Raw genomic sequence first — 22,554 nt, forward strand, 5'->3', positions numbered from 1 at the left:
AAACAGACGAAAGTCGAAGCCTGTAATACTTTGTCACATGCAGTATTTGTGTTCACCTGCATTTTGAGCATACATGTCTGTAAAAATCAATGACCAAGTACCCACCTCGAAGCGCTGAGAGCTCACTTTCTTTCCTTTTTTCATCCAGGTGATTCTGGGCTTGGGCTCTCCGGTGGCCTGGCACACAAACGATGCAACTCCGCCTGAAATGCCCGTCTGGTCCTCAGGGGATTTGATAAAAGTTGGCGGGCCTGGGAAAGATGGAATAAAGGGGTAAAGGGAAGGGGTGGAGGGAGGGAAAAGAGTTAATGGCAAATAAAAAGCCAGAGAGCAGAAGAAAGATGGAAAGGTGATGTTGGTACCTTTTCCAAACCAGCATTTAAAACTTGGCTATCTTTGGGTATCACTTTCTCCTCACAAAGGTAACCATGAGAAAACTCACACAGGCATTGTTGTTGTAGCACACCTGCAGCTTGGTCATGGGAGAAAAATGTAGTCTTTGTGTCTGACTGACATTGTATCATGTTGAATTCCCCACCTTTATTTTTTTTTCTTTCTTTCTTTCTTTTGAAATGAGCATCTAAACCTGTTGGAATGTCTGGAAAAGGCAGCTACTGTGTTTTGATTTTGTACATCTTTCTGTCTTCACAGATGTTTGTTTACAACAACATTGTAGGCTACCTTGGAGCATTACAACCAGCTGTGATTTCCTCTGTTTGCCTTAAGGGTATCACTGGGCACCACACCCAGCATCATTGTGCACAGGATAATGGAGTGTGCATTTCATTGACAACCTGTCAAAAATGACACGATGCTACAATGAGCCACCTTAACTCCATGTTATAGCTTCCACGCTCTTTTTTTTCTTTTGCATTACATAAGGTCTAAGACATGTATAGTCCTGGCTTCTGCAACGTGAGACAATGTCTTTATTACCAGCTTCGACAGCTCGTGTTTCATTCGAAGAGTCATGAAAGAGGGAGGTGGGAAACACCTAAACCGCAGACAAGCAGGCTGCCCCATGGAGACAAGCACAAAGGGGTAAATCATTATGCTGTGTACACAGAGGAGCTGTGAGACTTTCTTCACTGAGCACACACTAGGGACAATCCAGCCATGGCTTCCATCATTATTCTTGTTTTTATGTTTTCTAATATAACATTGGTGGAAAATGGTGGGACGTGAGGTCAGTATACAGTTAGCATAACATTGCACCTCATTCAGATACAGGGGGAGCCTTTAGCGATAACTTTCTCCAGGCCCATCACTCTCTGCTTCCCCTTGGTTAGAACAGGAAAGCTGGTGCTGGGTGTCATCGCTCCAGGTGCTGTCTTTAGGCAATAGCAGGATATACAATAAAATGGATACTGCAGGCAATGAAATGCACATGAATGCATAATACTTCCGTGTAATAAGGTTGCACACATTTCCACTGGTTGAAGAACGGCACTGCCGCAGAGGAAGACACCAAGCAGGAACTTAGTGGCATTCATCCTTTTTTTTTTCTTGCGACAAATAAGAGATATATGATTATTCTGCTAATCTGAAATTATTTTTTACTTGAACTATTTCCAATTTTCAAACCTTTCAGAGCATTTTAACATGCATGAGTTATTCATTTTTTATGCAGCTGAATAAATCTGAATAAAACCCAGACAAAGACACAGGTTTGCACGAGATGCAATGTTTACATTCGGTATTCATAAAAACATTGTTAATATTTGTGTCTTTTTGACTAGGTTATTGGAAAAGCTCTTATTTGTATATATATTGAAATAACATATTTACAGAGCATGTATATGAGATATTCAATCTAGGTTATTGTAGAAATTCACAATCTTCAAGGTTGTCCGTTTATTTAACCTTTAAGCAGGAAAGAAAAACTGCGAATTGGAGTATTTGAACTGGCTGGGTGCCACGAGTGTTTTGAGACAACAAACAGATGACAAGGCAGTTACAGCTGTAAATATTTATTTGCACTTGCATACTAGTGCTGCACAATATATCAAATGTTTATCTTTGCTGCAACATGCACAATATTAATTTCTCAAAGACAACTGCAAGATTGCAAAGAGATTTTTGACTTGAAACTGAAGCATCAGTGTGTTGATGATTGCTGCATTCCTCTCATGGCTCTCATACACCAAACTGACGTGAAGAACCAGCCCTGACAAGAGGCCCCTGCTGGGCCTCCTGCATCTGAACAAACAAAAAAGCACTTAAATGCACCACAAAGACAACTTCCAACTGTCGCTTAGTGAGCACAAACAAGCCTGTGCATGAACACAGATCTCCACAGAGGTTGTAAAATGTAGGGAGAGCAAAATGATGACCAAAGCCAATGACCAAATGAAGACTCCTGCCTTCCCCATGCCTTCACTAACCACACTGAACAACAAATCAGGCTTAGCAGTCTCACCGACACAAAGGATGGCAATTCTACAAGTTGAATCTTCTAAAACAAAACAAAACAAAAAATAAATAAATAAAAGGCTGGCCGAGTCCAGTAACTGGGACCGTGTGTGCCCACTAAAATACAAGAGACAGACATTTACCAACAACCCAGAAATGCCTGATGGCTGATTACTGGTCTGGTATTTATGAACCCTTAAAAAAATCTGCATGTGTGCATGTTCTACAGCTAGCTAAGATGTACATGTGTAAAAGTGGGAAGATCACCATCTTATACTTACATATCTTTTTATATATTGCAAGCCATATCATCATCACAATATTCAACATTATTATCAAATCTTCCATATTTTCCAAATAGTCGTATTTCAACCTTAATGTGTTATCAAAGAATTTCCTCTTTTTTTTAAAAAACATTTTTAATTACTTGTTCAATGTAATTTGCTTTGAAATAATTCAAATCAACATTAATTCTAAAAACGCACAGCAGTGCAATCCATCCATCCATCGTTATTCCCTACAAACAGCTGAAATTTTAATATTCTTCTAGATCCTTCCAGGGACAAGATTCTGGGTGCAGCAGCACAGCTATAAATCCTTTCCTATAGCAGCAGAATGGGACTCTGACACACGTGCAGGAGGCAGCAGGGAGAGCTGTATTCATGATTCAAACCTGATAAGCTTTAAGAATGTATGCCTGAGCATGCATCAGTGGGTGCATGGGTGGTGAACTGCAATCCTTAAGATGTTGTTATTGCCAATCTGACTTTCAAGAGTTGCTGCAAACATCTGTCCATAGTAGCTGCATCTAGACTGCTGTGAGGTCTTTTCATTTTGATACTCAGATAAACAATCAGGAGGCATTAAAACTTCTGAGCATGCTTCAAATTAATCATGTTTTGCCACAGACTTAAGTCAGGAGCAACCAAATCTTAGAAATCATAAGGATTTTAGGGATCAGCAGAAGACCAGGGTAAACTTGCCATAATGAGCAGCTTTTCCTATATTAATCCTCTCAAGCACGTTTCCAAAGCTGACCTGGGATTCTTAAGGTCAAACTGTGGCAAGTTTGAGGTTGTCCATCATTAATCCAGATCTTAGCGAGCATTCAATCACAAAAAACTCAAGAAGGTCTGTGGTGACCCTGAACCCCAGACTTGAAGATGGGGTTAATAGTGGTCCTAACACACACCAACGAAAGGCCAGAAGCATTTATTTCTGGACTGAGAGTTTGTGATCCTTCATTTCTGTGCCACTGCAGGCGGGTGAGGATGTCAAACTGGTGGGTTTGTCAGCTCTTTTCTTAGAGAGACAAAATCCAGCTTCAACCTTTTTTTCTTTGCCTGTGTCCCATTTTCCTAGCTGTCAGGCAGTTGTCACATGAAAACAATGGAAGGGACGAGGTGGAAAACACAGCAGCCTACCTATGCAAATCCTTCTCTCAGCCATGACTGCAGGATTTGAGCTGCACTCTTTTTCTTCGTTGATACGTCACGTTCAAACCTCCTGTCTTGACAAGGCTTTAACATTTGCTCTCTTTTCTCTGGCAATGTGTACAATATGCTGCCGTAACCGTCCAGAATAGCTTTGGCTGAAAGCTGCTGCAATTTTAGGGTTAAGGTTAAAGACTCAAACAACCCTCATTTAGCACATTTTGGCAACATTACAGCAGCTCTCTAATTACTATAATATTAACACTAAAGCGGGTTATCTAAGTTAAAATCAAAGCCGATAAACATATTTGGATTACTGCTACAAATCAGGAAAATGCTGCTTCTAATTACAAAATGAATGTGATGCAAATCAAAAAGTGATGCTGTTCACGAACAGCCGTATGGCTCGTGGCTTGGGTGGGAAAAACGCACAAACAGCTTTTATGTAACTAACACTGAATAAATTAATTCATGAAATTAAACAAACTAAATTTAGTTAAAAAAAAAAGACTTATTTTGTGAGACTAAGTGTTTCTTGAATGTTGCAATGCATACTGATAGATGTAAACCTCATTATTAAACAAATCAGAGTTATTAGGGAAATGAATGTAAGCCTTTTTAATGCCTTATGACCAAAAGCCTAATATAAAGTGCTTCTGATGGTAATTATTAGTGCTAATTCATAGCATTTAGCCTGTATGCTGTAGTGTAGCGATTTAGTAGAATACACATTAATGATGCACATTTGTGCCCTGTTGATGTGAAATTTAAATTTGACCCTGAGTGCAAGCTATCGACAAATCTGCATAGATCTTGGTTTTAGAAAGCGCTGAAGGAGTCTGAGGGCTGCTGGCTGCTCTGTGTGTGGGGGATTAAGCACATTCTGTCAGTTAACTTGCCTGCAGCAGTATTTGTGGGGTCTGAGGTCATTAGTTAGATAAAAGGTAAGGAGAGTTTCTGAAATAAAGAAGAGGGCCGATCCCCTTATATCGGGATGGGTGATTCAGGAGGTTTAGAGAAAACAGCATGAGAAATTGATCCTAAATGTGAACTAATGAAACCAGGAGAGGATCAAATTTTGCAGGAAGGACAAAACAGGGAGTAGTTTTCTCAAATAAGAATTTATGCATAATAGTTTAATGACATAACCAAAGTTATACACTGAAAAGTTTATTTCCTTTTTTTCCTCGTTAAAAGCCTCAGAGCAAGACCTCTAATACATGCAGCCACAGCAGGGAGAATCACGCAAATGGCTCTTGTGTGGCTAACAATTAGTGTATTCCCAAGCCTGCCAGAGTGCCCAATGAGAGCTTCTCTGTTGGGTAGAGTATCAGGGATCGATACACACACAGCAGAGAGAAAACCATTAATTCTTATTAATAATGGATTAGCAAGTTATCATTTTCACGAGGCAACACTTAATGGAAATTTGTCTGATGGCATCAGCACTGGTTGTTTTAATGGAACACTTCCATTAAAGCCTTTTCAAACCATTAGCAGGCAGCTTGTTTGCAATTAATTCCGTATGAAGCTGCCTTCCCTGCAAGTTATTTAACCCGATAAAGTCAGCTGCACTTCAGGCTGTTTGTTTAAACTAATAAACATCATGTTTGTTATCTGCACGTCTTTTTTATGGTTGAAGCTGAATGAGCATTTGGTTCTATATTAGTAATGACATGTACTACATTTTACAATTTACACTTAATATCTCTCTCTTTGGTCAGTCTGTTTCAGTTTGACATGATTTATTCCTATTTCGTGTTAAAATTTGAATCCCATATCTGTCAAATTGAATTCACATAATGAAATAATAGAAATCTAACAGTGTCAAAACTAAAATCCAGCAGCTCGGAAGCTCCATTAGAGTCCATTAGGCCAGCCAGCAAGTAAAGACCTTATACGTTATATAGATTTTTTTTTTTTTCTGTAAATTGTCAGAAAATTCTTTTCACTTATTAGTGAACCCAGCAATAAAAAACCCAAGTATATTATATGTATTACAATATAAGACGAAAAAAAATGTATGAAAGACATTATTAAGAACAGGAGTCAGACTATGTTCCTGAATTTTGGATTAAGAACACTTCTCAGTAGTTACTGATTCATTTTCCAATTAATCACAGTTTTATTGAAACAAGGTTGTTTCCTCCCTAGTAAACTACTAAATACATACTGAGTAAGATGAGGCAGAGACAGCAGGTTTGGTGCCGCATCACACTGAAAAGATCCTGGATCTAAACTAGAAAAATGTCTGTTCAGGCATTTGTTGGTTGGTTCGGCTTCCAAGGACTGTCCTCTCCAACTCTTTAATATTCAGTTCACACTTAAGATAACACAGCATCCAAAGCAACTTTTTTTTTTTTTTTTTTTTTTTTATCAGAATGATAGAGTAGTGGCTGAAGATAGATCAAGTTTTCTGAGTGTTATCTGAACTAAAGTAAAATCTCAAGAGTGATGTGATTCATCATCAGTGAGATACTGTACTTAAAATGTTTAAACTTGGAGAAAAGAAAAACATCAAACTTTCAATACCGCTGTGAACAAGGAAACGAGGCTTTCTATCAGGCCTTCCAATCCTTCCTGAATTATTCAAGACAGTGGAGAAGAAAAAGAACGCTAAGTGCAATTACCCATCACTCATCTCTTTCCAGTGTGAACAACATTAATGTAATAGCTTTCATCTTCTCAGGCTGATTATGAACGCGGGAGGCATCTCTCAAGTCCTTTTTCACTCAGTCAATAAACTATATGCCATGTGAAATGAAGAAACAAAAGCTTGTAGCGGCCATTTAAAGCAACTGAAAGTATGCAACGGTAAATGCTTCATTGTGTGATTTTGGATGGTGAGAAAGTAGATGTTCCTGGTATCACACGACTGGGAGTCTGGGGTGTTATATTACCCGTGGTATTTAAACTGGCGCCCCAACCTAGATCTAGTCAAAGATGACTCACTATCTCTGACTTCTTTCAACCCACCTGCTTCCTTATAGGAAAGTTTTAAGACAATGGAGATGGAGGCAGACACCACAATAACTATTTGTTCTGATTTAACACTTTTTGAAGTTAATCGCATAAAATATGCCAAACTGTATATGTCAAACCCCCCACCCCCTTTCTTCCATGAATAAGCTTTATATGAATGCGGCTCTGACCTATAAGACAAGCCTGCTAATGTGGCAGCTGAACTGCACGGCTCATTTACACAACCCTAGAGCAACATCACCTCCGATGGTGAAATTTGCTCATTTGCACTGTTGTGAAACCGAGCGTTTTTCCATTCTGACACAACGAAGGACGTCTGACTGTTTGGAGGCATGTGTGGGTGTCAACCCGGGGACACTTGCATACAAAGTGAAACACAAAGAGGGAAAAGACATTCTGAATGCAGCTTGAATATGTAATAAGTTATAGAGCACGCTATCTTTATAATGGAATCCAAGCCACTATCTGTTAGCTGCTGTGGGATCTTTGGAAGGGGTTTCGGTCACCTGACAGGGGCCCTTTCCTTTAGACCCTGACATTAATAGACCAAGTGGGGAAAGTGTTAAGCATGTTAAGTTATCCCAGGAGGCGCCGGAGACGCAGATGCCAAAGCGGCTTCAAGCGTCTTTGGAAATCCCATTTTGGGGTTAGCTCATCATCCATCACCACACACCCTCCTGCGACCCCACTAACCTCATTAATTTGCCTTCCCTTGATTAGCTTTTCCTCTGAGACCATAAAGAACCCCTACCATTGTTCTCATCTTCTTACCCACATGGCCCAGAGGCCTTAAGTGATTCTGCTCTCCATTTGCCAAAATTGAAGAGAAAATTAAATTATGTAATGACAGAAATATGGCACAACAATGAGATTTTGGCATATCCATGTGCTACTTGTCATCTTCCTTTATGATATAAAGCTGTGATAAGCTAAGGTGACTACTGATTAACAACTTGAGATCAACCATGTTTTTTTCTGATCCCTGTGGACAAGCTGGTTGAGCTTAATCAAATGCTTTAAATTTCCCCGAAAGGATGATTCAAAAAGGATACGAGTATGTATAATCTGTCCAATTGAATGTCAGTTTAATAGTATTGAACTGCCAAAAAAGCCAGTTGGGCATGTTGTAATGCCACTGATACTTCCCACATATCTCTCACTACAAATTAAATCTACATTAACTTTCTAATTAAAGTGGATTAGTTCAATTCAGTGCAGACTAACATTAAGTAAGAAAAAAAAGTAACAGTAAGTAAGTGAACTGTCAATAAAGACATGATTATGAACACAAAAGTGAAATGTCTCCTGTCATCTTCCCTTATCTGGAATGACACTGGCAGTTCTTGTCATCTGGTGGCACTGCAGAGAGCGGGGTACAGCAGAGGGTTTGGGTGACTGCATCCAGCCCTGCTTCTGAGCTTGTTAATTAAACTATTAATCTCACATCATTAACCTACAATGGCCCGTTCCTTCCTGAATTTTGACATGCTGCAGTAGTTTATGAAAACAACTTCCAATCAAATCTCTCCAGCCTCTAAAAACCTCTGACCCTCCATCTTTGCTGCCACTGTTCACACAATATACCGCTTTCTGCGGTGCATTTTTCTGTTGTTAGGCTTTCCTTCCACCTGTAGTTGTAACTGGCTGAATGTGTGCAGACCACAGCTGTGTGCTAACTGCATTACTCACCGAGTGCCTCTCCAAGGTGGATATGGTTACTTTTAATTAAAAAAGAATCAATTTCTGTCCCTGACAGTGTTTGAACTGGGTGACCATATGGACACTTAAAAATACAATCCAATTTCCAGACCCCCCATCTGGCCACCCATCACTTAAACCACTTTGACATTTCCATTGCATCATTCCATTGTAGGAGCTTAAGAAACTTCCAAATCAATCTAAAAAGGTCTTAGGTTAACTTATAGGTATATGCAGCACAAAGAAGCTATGCAAACAAAGGGATTTGCAAACTTTTGAGTCTCCAACAGATCCAGAACTGGCTCTTTAGGGGCTTTTTTTGTGTAAATCTCATATATAATTAGTGTAACGCCCCAGGAAACCTTTTGTTTATGGTCTAGGAACATGGTGGTCAATAAAATTTGTTGAGTCAAAATGGCCGTTACTTGGTGAATTTGATATAAAAACCACTTTAAACTTGTTGAATTAATCATATTGCCACTGCTATGAAAGGAGTGGGACTGGACACAAAGAAGACCCCGGTGGTCCTGCTGCACCTCACAGGAAAAGCTACACCAGATCATAACAGGAGAGGAGAGAGAGAGGAGACACATACATCAAAAGCTTATTAAATCCTATGAAATAACTCACAATGACAGCACCACAAAAAGATAACCATTACATTTAAGTGCTGGGTATGTGTGTCTTTGAGGGTGACCTTGTGGGCCACCGGCCCATTGTGTACGAGGGAGCCGCTTGATTAGGCCGAGCTCCCCAGGGATCGATGGGACGTCTGTAATCAGCACTCAGAGTAATCACACTGTATTGTCTGCTTACTCAATGATGGCATAAGATGAATGATGTCACAAAGCCATAACACGGATAGTGCTGGTGGACAGTTTCTTGTACTTATTTGTCCTGCTAAATCATGATGAATGGTTAGATTCTGAGATCTGTATGACAATAATCTTTAAAACGCAGCCATCTTAAACCAGCAAACATATAAATATGCAGTTAATAATAAAAAAAAAAAACACTAAAAACTTTGCCTAACATGTTTGCTACCTGTGGTTTCTTTGGTTGTTTAACTTTTTGAGCAGGGATACAAGGTCAGACCAAGCTCATGTAATCAGAAACTTGCCAGGCTCTCCGCCCATAATATCTGTCTGGTATCTGCCCTGTAATACAGCAGATCCAAACCAGAAATATAAAGCTCACATAACAAAGTTGCATACAAATTAAAGGCACCAAATGCACACAACCCTGCCATTAGTGGTAGGTGTTATTTTTGACCCCCCCACAGCTGTCTCATTTTAATTCTACGTCTTCTTGCTTTACAGGCTGGGTAACAGCAGTTCTGGGCTTCTTCCTTTGTGTGCTAACATTAAATTAAAACCATATCTTTACCAGACCAAGTCCAGTGTTTCTATATGTTTTCTCTTGCACTTTTAAATCATGCATCAGTGTTCAGGTGTAACTTTACTAAAGAAAAAAAGTCTAGTACTAGCTTGTGGCATCAAAATATCTTTGTCTGTTAATTAAAAAGCCTGACTCAAGTGTTTAATTCCATAAATGATACCATCACTGAAATGAGAGACTGGGGCAGACCAATTCTCTAAGATGCAGAGGGGAAGAAAGCAAAATGATTTGGTGGCTGTGTGCATCTTTGAACACCTCTCTGCTGCTTGGTGACGTGGCAAATGAGGACCATATGGACAACGATGTAACGATGTAACCCAGCAAATGAACTGCAATCCAGCACATTTGCTTATTGTCCACTTTTGCATGTAGATGTCTGCACAACACAGATAAAAGACAGCACAAAAAGCAGTGCAGTTTGGTAATCAAGGCCACATCCAAACTCATAGCTGCACTGAGCACCTGATGGACTCAGCAGATTCTAATAATTTGGTGACATTTCTTTTTTTTTCTTCTTTTCACTGTGAACTCTGAAAAAGTATATGCATCAAAATTTAAATAATTTTTCTTAATTTCAATGAAATGCAGGCATGAAAGTGACAAGAAAAGCATCTTAACAGGGGAGTAAACAAGATTCCCAACCAGCATTAAATAGTATTTATACACCATTAATTGTTTTATGTCTACTTTACTTCAAAATTCAAAAGTATTTTTTGATATTCAGTTTGTTTTTCAATAGCAGGATCTAATAGTTTCAGTGATGTAGGAAAAACAAATAGATTTGAGTTGAACACATGTCTGCAGAGGGATCCAGTTCAGTGGGTGCTGGATTAATATCTTACTTAAGCACTACAGCTCCAGTCAGGCTTTGATTTGTTCTGATCAAATTACAAGCGGAGCAAAGGAAGTCTTGCCAGACCACAAGATAAAACCCAAAGGACTGCAAAAAGTTTTTTTTTCCTCTCTCTCTCTCCAAGGTCAAGTTAGAAATACTGTACAAAGGAAGACACACGACAAGATACGGGGCTGAGAGACAAAAGGCAAAGGGTACAGAAAAACAAATCTTCTTTGATGTGTGTTTGAAAGGACAGATCAGTTGCCGTGGTTGGATGAGGGTGGGGAAACATGAGGGGTCGGGGCATAATTGAATTACAGTGACCCAATGACAGCACTGTAGGTGAGGTCATGTGTTGAATTAATTCTGTCCCTGACCCTGTCTTTGGCAGGGCAGTGCCTCTTGGCTGCCCCCAAGACCCTAAGGTGCTGCAACAGAGACATTTCTTTCAGTGTTTTTTTCCAGCCAAAACTGTCATTCAGATGGACAATTGGGCACAGAGGCTGATGGATCCCATGGCCTCCACTGTATGTTTATTTTTAATACAGCCATTAAAGCTCTATATGAGGAGATATGTAGACTGGAATTCGCTGAAGACAGAAAATACTTTTTATATTTTATTTTTAAATGAGCAACAATGCTGTGAGTTCTAGTCAATGCATAATATTCATACTATTTACTACTAATATATCAAAAGGAAGGCTAAAATTCTGTGTCATGTGTTTTCACATTGCAAGCAAGCAAATGCAGGATGCCACAAGAGAATGAGAGAAACTTACTGTCTGCCAGAGAGGAGAACACCATGCAGCTGAGTAGAAGCAGGAATAGTGATGCCCCTCTGGGCAGGAGAGGCCCTGACAGGTGAATATTAGGCACCATGTTTCAAGTTGGCACTGCTCCCTCTTCAGTCCTCTGCTAGCAACGTCCCACTCTGACAGGATCAAAGACTAACACCTGGGAGAATAAAAAACAAAAGAAAGAAAAACATTCAGAGGTACAGAAGCATTAGTATTCAAACTCACAAGACATTTGCATATATTTGAATGAGCAGAACACAGTTAGGCAGAAATATCAAAAGCAAGTTGTGGAGATAGAACCAAACAAGAAGTAAATTTTGTATACTTGCAAGGAAACAGCACATGGCACTAAAGATCTTTTTTCACAATCAACAAGGTACCTAATACCCACAACAAATCCTGCTCGGGGCAGAGGACAATATGAGGGAAGTGAATGAAACATGTAAACTGAATCAGCAGGGGAGGTGAGACAGAAATGCAGTGCAGTTCTATAGAGGGAAATTATTTGAAGAAATAAGAACAGGGGGGTCAGGAGGCATGCTTCAGCTCCTCTGCCTCTCTCCAACAACAAGGATCCGTTAAAAACCCAGAAGACCTCCTAAACAACAGTCCCAAAGGAACAGCCCACTTAATGTTTCCCATTAGGAAATTGAAACTGTGTCATCCAGATGGTTTCAAATCACACAAAGTGCCATGATCTCATTGAATGACAGCATGTAGGCATTAATGAACATATAAAATACAACAAATCAAGAGGGGCTAGAGGGTATTGTTGGTTGGTTGAGAAAGCAGCAGCAGGTGTGCCGCAAATGAACCAAACTGTTTAACAGACGGCATTGATCCATTGTTTTATGAAGGAGAAAGAGACACAAAACAAAGACTGTCCCTCAAATGAAACTGCACAAGCACCGATGCTTTGTCTTTTGAGGAATTAGATTTAGTGTCGGAAATTACCCAGTCCATCGATTAAGATACGACCTTAAGTTTGTTATACCCTCCAGTTTCAATGTCTAATTCTATTATAAACAAAGTAACAGTGTATCCCCATAAATTGACCTAACAAAATTTCTAATCCATGTGTTCTTCCCCACGGCCATCTGTGATGAGTAACCATAATGCTGTAAAGAAGACCACAATATGGCATGGACAGATATCTCTGTTTTAATGGAATTAAATCAGCATGTCCAGGATTTGAGAGAAAAAGAAACTACAATGAAAAAGTGAGCCTACTGTTGTCTTCAAGGTCTCACTGTAGAGCAATTTTAAAAGGGGGTTGCTGGAATAATTCCTCAGCTCTTCTGCTCAAGCTCACTGCCCACTTTACAGCAATGATGAACAATACTCATTGCTCTTATATAAAGAGGAAAAGAGGAGCTCACAGTGTGGAATATCTGGAGGCTTGCTGGGTGGCCAGTCAGCTTTAGTCTATTCAGTTCAGCTAAATAAGTTAGAGTGTCAAGGACACAATGCCTGCAGTAACTTGAGAAAAAACAAAAAAAACAAAAACAAAATAAAAAAAAAAAAACATTCTTGAGTCTGTGGAGGTCTTGAGCAGCCCATTACCCATGTGGCTTTTTTAATGCGGGTGGAAATAAAGAAAAATGTGCACGACGGGCACCTCGTCGTGCACCCTCTTTGTAAATGCCACCAATGAAAACATGTGGTGGGGGATCTTCACAAAACAAATTTTTTTTTTTTCATTTTAATCATTTGAGTGCCCTTTTTAAACTATTTGGACAAGCAGAAAAAAAATGTACAGCTTGGTGACACAACAAGAAGGAATGCATCCTACCTCACCTGGTCAGAGACGCAGACAGGTATCTGACAGCCAACTCTTTATCACCGCATGTCACGGTACAGGAATGTGCCTCCAGGCTTTCATGTCTGCTGAACCAATTTCCAATTCCAACCACACCTTGCATATAAGGAATTTCCACAGACTGTACATTCGTCATCATCTTTTGCCAGTGAAAGTTCAAGCTGTGATCCTATCAGGCTTTAATACGCTCCTCCCTGCACGTAAACGCTGGGAGAAACTTCCACAAGTGCAGCTGAAATCATTTTAAACCCCAAAAAATTAAGCTTTCCTCATCACAGTTAATGAGAAAGCGGTTTACTGTTGGAGTGTTAAGCTGCAAAAGTCAAGAGAAGAAGGAATAACAAATAAATAAATAAATAAATGCACTGCTCAGGGTGCCAAAGAGCTGGATCACACCCTTTCTCTGCAACTGGAGTTAAAGACATTCAGAACTCATTTTTATTTCAAGTTAATACCCCAAGTTAGCGGTGCGAAATGAGTGTCACTCTCATCAAGTTCGTTGGCTGAGTAATTTGCTATGACACTCATTTTAATGTACGTCAGTGCTGCGCTGGTTCATGTCGGAGGGAAGGGAGAGAGTGTGAGGCTGATAGAGTTGGCGACTCGCCGTGCTTCAAACCCTTGGCGGTGGAAGGATATCTTTCACAGCAGATGCCAGCGAGAGGCAGATGCTTTTCATCTTCAATGAGGCAAATTCCTAGAGCGAGGCTTTTCTTTATTTATTTAGCTACTTATTTACCCCAGTAAAGTTTAGTCCCACCCAGCTGCACATAAAGACTTTGGGGCAACAGTTGCCACTATGTGTATTTGTGTGTGTATTTGGGATGTGGCTGCATTGCAAACAAGAGGACACTCTTCACAATCCTTGTATGGCAAGCTTAAATAATTATCCATATTATTTCAACAGGAATTGAGATCTTAATTAATATTCACAATAATTAGTCAGGATGAATTCTGGAGCTAATTGTTTTACAGCTACATCAGCTTCAATTAATCCAGTCTGAAACTGAAGTGAACAAACTGAGGCAGAAATTTATAAACCAGTAAGCCAGAACATAACGAAAAATCATTTTTCTTGTTTCAAATTCTGCTGTTACAAGTTGCTGGAGGGTTTTGTTACAAAAAAAAAAACAAAAAACAAACTAACATTAAAATCCCCAATTCATACATGTATTTACACCCTTTTTTATGCAACTTGGAATAGAGCTGTAGTGCAGTCTGCTGAATATTACTGCTCTCTAGACACAAGAAGTCCCACACCTGTCTAGATCAGGTGGTGCCTGTCAGGGTGAAAACCAAGTCATGAGGTCGAGAGAACTGTCTGCACACCTGTGATACAAAGTTGAGCCAATTAAGGTGCAGATCTGTAAAGGGATACCATCAAATTTCCGGAGCGCTCAAATTGGCCAAAAAAGCTTAACAGCTCCATCATTCAGAAAGAAGGAAGGAGTCATTATTTAATCTGGCTGGGGGCAAAGGTTTGGTTCAGGCAAGAACCAACAAACAAGTGGTCACTTTGAGAAGAGATGGGTGACTCGTATAGAAGAGCCACAATTTATGGAGTACTCCACTACTCAGGGTTTTATGAGAGGGTCCCACACAGAGGCTATTCCTAAATAAAAAACACATGACAGCACACTGTATGGTACCTAGATGACCAGGCAAATCTTCAAATCCAATTAAACAGACTAAATAAGGTCCATCAGCCCCAGCTTGAAATAAAAAAGTGAAAAGGGATGTTTTTCTGCATCAGGGATTGGGAGATTGTGGTTGCAGGAAACCTGCCAGGCTGGACCTGAACCCAGAATATACATGAAAACAGCTGTGGAACAAAGCTCCTCCTCCAACCTGGTTAAACTTGAACAATTCCACCACTATATACAGAGAACATGATTTTTATAGCAAATATTTTGTATTTATGTGAACACAATTAGCCAACTACCCACAAAAAGCTGTCTTCATTTGGGAAAATAGTAGATGAAGGAAAGACTCCTTCATACCCTCCACCTCATTCAAGGACATGTTGTGAATCAACACTGCATGGGGGAGGCTGTGTTTAATAAATTCAAAACTTCCTCATCTGGGAAGACGTACACTCATAACATCCCCAGACTTCTTAAACTCACTCCACAAATTGGAGGTGTGGGTGTTGATTCAGAGGTCTTCAGTGAGGCTGAACACTATTTATGGTGCAACACTGGGTCCGCAATTTGTCAATATGTCAAGATCACGTATCCTATTAGGGGGGGATGATTCTGTTGTGGTAACATCTTGTCTAAACGCAGAGACACCATGACAGAGAAGACAAGGTCACTGAATTGAACTCGGCTAAACCTTCTATCTCCCACTCAACAGGACGTCCACGCTTAATCTGTCAGGAAGAGGCTTTAGATTCTTAAGTGTTTGGGGAGTTCTCAGGAATACAGAGCGTGACATACAGAGAGTGCGGTATATAAATTGTACAAACAGGCAGAAGACCACGAGATTTAGAGAAGTAATTAATAAGGGAAAAATTAGGTAGGACCATCTAAAATAGTAAAATGTGGAGGACAAAAGAGCTGTTGAGTCAGGTCTTCAGGGAGGGCAAGTGTGCACACCTAACGCACACCTATCCTGTTTGCTTATTTGCCTCCCACTTCAGGTGCCTGTCACTCAAGTTATTAACCCATTGTGTATGTGTGTGGTAAAGGAGTGGCCACCCATAAAGAATGGTAGTCTACAGACAGACAATGCAGGACACAGCTGCGCCAAAAGAGCACAGAGGCTGAGTAAACACCACCATTACACTAACTACAGGTAGCATTTCTGCTCTGTCGTTTCCCTCCCTCCTACTCATGTTCTCTCTATTTCTCCAACTCTATTTAATGGGTCATCCTGAGTGCGAGGAGGTGGGACAGCTGAGATATATAGCTAGCTGTGTGGGGAGCTAATCATGGCCGTCTCTGGGGGTGATAAACCCAGACCAGAGAGGTTTGTATTTGCGAAGACTGCAATGGCTCCATAAACGCAGTTACAAGCTGATTTTCAACAGCAGTGTTTTGGTCCTTTATTAGTTTTCCATGACCCACAAGGCCCAATATATATATATATATATATATATATATATATATATATATATATATATATATATATATGAAAATGTAACGTAACCAAATAGGGGTTTCCTTTCAACTCCAAAAGCCTTGTTGCATCCACAGGCTTGATGGTGCATGTCGTTTTTTTACAGGACTGCAACAAGACCCTGCATTGAATTCACCTAACAAAGTGTAATGTCCTGTGACCTATCGAGTTTTACAGCACTTCTGTTTACAAGCTGATTCCACAAAGTTAATTGTTAACGCTTTATTGCCGAACACAAGCTTGAGAGAGTGAGAGACACCTATAACAGACAGGAACTCTTCCTTAAATTGAGCAATAGAAAGCAAGGAGCACGAACTATGGTGACCTACAATGACAGGACTCGTGAAATAAATCACGAGCATAGTGTCTGCCTGCATGGATGACTCAAACAAACTCATAAGGGGTGATTTATCAAAGCTTGACAAATAAGTAAGGACATCTAAAATATATGCAAACATTTGAAATATATTACAGTCTCCATGACGCAATGTGATGTAATCTGTGACGCATGAGAGTTGGGCTTAAAGCCTCACACTCTTGATAATGCCTGACACAGGTTCTAACTTGGCTCTGAGCAGAATACAATGACTTTTGGATATTGGCTTTATGCATATAATACAAAGTCGATTGACATTTAGTCTGGCTGAATGAACCCTTAACACATCTTAAGCACCTCCATAAATTTTCCCTGATGTAAGGATTTACATTCACGTCTTGGTGGGCCGTACCAATCTTTTCAGCTGCAAATCAATCCAGGAATGAAAGGTGATTTGTTTTACACCAATACGTGTTACAGAGACTAGAAGAGACATACCAGAGTGCCACTTCCATTTGAATTTATTGAGGAGTGATTATTGGTGATGTTGTGCTGCAGAGCAAGGAGAAAATGGCTTGCAATACAAAGCGCTGAGCAAAAGGCCTGCAAATAAATCAAGAAACAGGCTCAATGTGAAGCAGACATCCATCAAATAAAAGAAACGCTGTGGATACCCAAACCAATTAAGTGTATGAAGTAGATTTCTGTACAGTAGCACCAACCTCAGATATATGGAAAATAATCTAGCTCAGTTTGGAAATTCCACTGAAATATTCATAAAACCATGAAGTTAAATGAAAAAAAACAATGTTTAACACATGAGTCTCACAAACACACAACAGGCGAGACACATTTTATTTCGCTTCAAAAAGCAGACTCTGATCTAAGGACCTTTTCTACCTACACCTCACTATAAATATTGAAATGTGTATTTTTAATTCCATCCAGTCCATTTACATTTCAATATCGGAGACTGAGAGCTGTGGCTTAGGCAGGAGAACGGGTTTTCATCTGATCGCAAGGCTGGTGGCTCGATTTCTAGCTAATCCACAAGGCCGAGCCTCTGATTCTGTCATGGTTTGGGGTTTTCACTTGACAGTTATGAAAGATTTTGTTGTAGTAGACACGTGAGATTCATGAGTTATATTTTCCTTCATACTTCAGTTATTTTTTACTTTGTAAATATACTTCCCAGTTTTCTTTCTTCATGGACAGATTGTTTTTCTACTATGTATTTAAGCTTTCTAATCATTCTTTTGTTACTTTGGCTTCCTTCTGTTTTCTGACTCATTGTAAGTTGTTTTTGTGTTTTGCCTCTTGCTTGCTTGTTTGCATCAGTTACTGCCTTCAAGATTTTGGTCTTGCCCTGGAAATACAGTTGTAAAATTTAACTGTAACCCAAGAACCTCCAATTACTCATCATCGCTATGCAAGGAAGCCTTCAGCCAACACTGGTGTGTAAATGATAAACATGTCAAGAAACATGCTGAAAGTTGAAAAGGTAGCAGATTAGTGCTGACTATTTATTAATCTTTCTTATAAATCATTCTCTTTGTGATTTGCTCATTGCTTCAGTCTTATATTTAAGTGTCTAAAAATGATGAATGATATATCAGGACAGTGTAGATGTATGATGCCAACAATCCTCTTCTACTTCAAAGACTAAAAAAGGGGTTTTAATAATTCTTTGTATTGAAAGTTAACAAATGAAAATGAATAATTAAGAATGTGTTCTGTGCCATGGCCAAATATTAAGTTAGCTGCATAAACTGAGACACACTTTCAATAGCAGATGCACATAAATATCACAAGGAAATTCACGCTGCCAAGGAAGAAAGATGAGCTAAGACGTCACCACTTGACGGTTTGCTTGCGGACAGATGGTGCCATAAAATGACTAGGCAGGCAGCACAGAAGGCACGGACTCCCCCCTTCACACCAGGCAGAGGACTTCAACTCCCCCACCCCCATCACCTCCTAGGCAGAAAGCCCCGTCTCAGCCAGTAAAAGACAAACAGAGTGAAGGCATGTGAGCAGAAAGACTGGCAAATACACAGCTCCACAAATCAATAGCTTGCCAAGCAGAGGCAGTTGTTCAGGCTCAATCCACGGACAGACATGGATTTTCAACAACCAGAAAGAGGAAAAAACAATGTAAAAATCAAGCATTTTTAAACAAAAGAAAAGAAAAAAATATATAAAAACCAGTGTCAGCATGTTTTCTGGGAAACATTTGCATTTGTGTTCAAAAGGTGGCATTAAAGAATAGCTTTATTGGATGAAACTTTGTATAAGATGATTAGGTTTTTTTTTGGGTGGGGGGGGATGGGGGGGGGGGGGGGTGGTTTAAGAGCCTCATGCTATTAAGCAGGTGTCCCCACTGTTCTAAATCAATTACCTACAGCCAGTCAGTGCTTAGAGTAGGGGGTATTGTAAATCAGCTTGGTGTCAGGCCAGATTAGTAACTGTAAAGAGCTGGGGGTGAAGCGCTTTGGCCATCGTGGACCCTCCAGAGGCCGACATGAGAAAGAAGCTGTGGCCTTAGTGCTCAATGACAGAGCAGCAACTCTGGTTATTGTTTGCAACAATAGTTACAAAGACTGGGTTTGTATAAGGATGTAAGACTGGCAGAGACCCCCCCTCCCCATTCTTTCTCTGCTTTTTATACATCTTTTTGGAGATAATAAAGCAGGTCTCTTTTAAAATCAGTAATGCATTTTGCAAGATGTTTCATCAATTTAATAAAAAAGCATTTTGTCAAGGACTTCATCAAAATAGCACATCCTGTCTTTCTAGATACAATTTCATATTTCTTTAGAAATAAGGATTTGCAAGCTTAACCTAAGGAAATTAAAAACTGGCCGAGAATAAAAATAGCCAGATTGCTTCAATTAGCCATTTGTCCAAAAAGTGCTCCAAAACTCTCCCATGGATAATGGTTTGTGCCAACTGCAATCTCACAAGCAGCTCCTTATCTCACTACATTTGTTAAATGCAAATTTGCCTCTGAAATGCTGCTTTGTCAGGCACAAGGTTCTCTTAGGAAATAAAACCATTACACACAGAGGTGATGAGATGTAGCTGTGGACTACATTCACTTTACAACACTTTATGTCCAATAATTTTTCATGTTATGTGCCATGTTTGTTTTCAAACTCCATGTTGACATATTTTACTGTTTCACCTTATGGCAGAGCATGTGAAAAGGCACAGGGGACAACTGTGGTCTGAGGAACAGAAGAATAAACTCTGTTGATTCAGAGAAGGGTTAGACAAAAAGCCCCTCCTATAAAATCTAGAGCTTGTGGTGAGAAAACACTGTACCTTATGGTGTCAGGTGCAAAGCATAAAGCTCTATTTAGAAACTAGGATCTATTCATAAGAAAAGTGTCTTCCGGAAAGCTGAAAGGCACACAACATGAAACAGTTTAGATCTAACATATTCAGCATACGTTTGTTGCTATTGCAAAAAAAGGATTCCCCCAAAGGTCCTAATCCAACTCCTGTCCCGCCTTTTATTCCAGACGGCTACCCTCTCAGTCCCTGTCTAACTAGTGAAAAGAGGCAGATTCTAATAATCCGTTCTGTCTTTCTGTCAGTCTGTGTTTCCCTCCATCCCTCTGTTTCCTCTTCTCTCCCAGAGCATGCTTCCTTGTCTGTCTCTTAGCCCGTCTAAGCCATGAGCCAGCCTGTTGGAGCAGATGGAACCATATATTCCCATTGCTCTCCGGAGGCCGGAGGATTTAAAATGTAAAAGAGATGAGTGCAGAATTGGCAAGGGCCAGTCGATAAAGGGCAAGAAAAGTAGGAAGTTTCAGCCTAAACCGTGTTCATCAAACAAAGCCATTATGCTACGTAGAGTAGGAATAAATGACCAAGATGCAGTTTCTAAACTAACCTGGCATGTGTATGCTTAATTAGTAACTAATACATTTTGTCCAACATGACACAAGCATTTGTAACTGTGCAAAAGTCTTATACCTTCCTCATTTATATATACAGTGTTTTGCCTCCAATGAGCCAGACAATTTTTTTAAAGACTTCTTGAGCAATAGTTTTTATGACTTTCTGAAGGTCATTTTTCTTTGAACATTGGCGGGTTTCTTACTCATTTTAAGAGGAAGGCTTTTTTAAGCTATTTAACACTTAAAATATGAATCATTCAAAAGATGAACCAGTGTTGTGTCAACGCAGACTTAAAGAAAAACGATTTTAAAATGCACTTTTAGATCTAGTTTTGTCATTATATAATTTCTCTCAGTGTAATTTTCACTATTTTTAATGTTTATTCGGCACATTGCTGTAAGGCTTTTAATGTTTCATGGAAAGCACTTTAAGCAGTCTTGTAAATGAAATGTGCTACACAAATAAAACTCGCCTTGTCTTGCTAAGAAATCAGTTGTAGACACACAATATTTGTTCTGAATTAATTCGCTGCACGTATGGAAAATAACAGGATAACACAATTTTCAAGCACGGTGTGAAATGTGTCCATGGAAAAAATTAGGAAACCGGACATGTCATTAGCAGACTAAGGTCGAAAAGCACTATTTACAGGAGATTAACAATTTCTGAAAGTGAAGTCCTTAAGAAATGTGGGAAAGACCAGACACAGGACCTGAAGGATCCATCTGGCACAGCAGTTTAACCAATCTACCGTTTACTGAAATGGTCTCCATCAAAAGGTGGCTATCCAGAGGTCATTTACAGGGAAGGAAAACAGGGAGAAAAGGCTGAGGTATGCCAAATGACACAAGAACTGGACTGAAAACCAGTGGCACCAGGTCTTATGGAGTGATGCATCTTCCCCAGAGCTCAGACCTCAACATTTTGAAGCAGTGTGGGATAATTTTGATAGAGATTGGAACAAAAGGCAGCAACATCAACAGAAGAGCTCTGAAATGACCTTCAAGAAGCCTGGAGAACTATTTATGAAGACTACTTAAAGAAATTATAAGAAGGCTTGACTAGACTTGAGGGTCAAGACGGGGCTAGTAATTAAAGGTGCTTATATCAAATATTGACATTAAACTTTTTAGATTATCCAAACTGCTTTTGCTTCATATATTTTACTTCCATTTATGTTTGAACTTGTTTCACTATGCACCCATGTTCAGTGTCCTTAATGAATACAGAAATCAGATGTGACTAAAGACTTTGGCACAGCACTGTGTAATGAATAAGGATTAATCACATATGTCTTGAATTTTCTTCCATAATGTGTAAATGTACTTGTGTGTAATTTCCAAGCAGCCTCAGAGGGCGAAAAATTAAGCTAATCAAAAGTGCAAAAAAGCAGTTCTGCTAATGGCCACTTGAGGCTATCAATCCTCCTGTTAAAATGCAGAAAGATACAGCTGAAATTAATATGTTTACGCCCCAGTACAAATCATATTTTTCTTCTCCCTTCTCTTCTTATTCTTCTAATTTCTACAGTTGTATGGAAGGGTAAATGTTTACACATCACCCATTTTAATAATACTGAAAATGGTAGGTACCATGATTGGTGGTCACTGGATGTGTATCTGACTTCAGATTGCCAGTTAGATCCATTCATTACATGCAACCTCTCACCCAAAAGAGCCAAGGAGGAGACTAAGACTTCTCAATGACCATCTTTAGGTAGAGGGACTTTTTTTTTTAAAACTAAAAAACACTTGCTTTCTTCATCATTAATACACACATAATTTGTTGCAGCCATAAATCCACTGAATGCTGACTGTTGCTTACTCACCAGAGGCAAA

At 39.6% G+C, this 22,554-nt stretch overlaps 1 protein-coding gene across 17 annotated transcripts in view; it reads right to left on the reverse strand.

The window, feature by feature from the left end:
* The window catches only part of LOC121643850 (receptor-type tyrosine-protein phosphatase F), a 181,148-nt gene that overhangs the window by 107,661 nt on the left and 50,933 nt on the right, over positions 1–22,554 (reverse strand). For all 17 annotated transcript variants that reach the window (XM_041991410.1, XM_041991424.1, XM_041991425.1 and 14 more), the window contains exons 2-3: positions 11,538–11,712; positions 106–251 (exon numbers count right to left, since the gene is read on the reverse strand). In XM_041991410.1, the coding sequence (XP_041847344.1) occupies positions 106–251; positions 11,538–11,637 (246 nt within the window). In that variant the 5' untranslated portion in view covers positions 11,638–11,712. The remainder of the gene's footprint in view (positions 1–105; positions 252–11,537; positions 11,713–22,554) is intronic.

This window comes from Melanotaenia boesemani, chromosome 8 (genome assembly GCF_017639745.1).
Source record: "Melanotaenia boesemani isolate fMelBoe1 chromosome 8, fMelBoe1.pri, whole genome shotgun sequence".
Classification (NCBI taxonomy): domain Eukaryota; kingdom Metazoa; phylum Chordata; class Actinopteri; order Atheriniformes; family Melanotaeniidae; genus Melanotaenia; species Melanotaenia boesemani.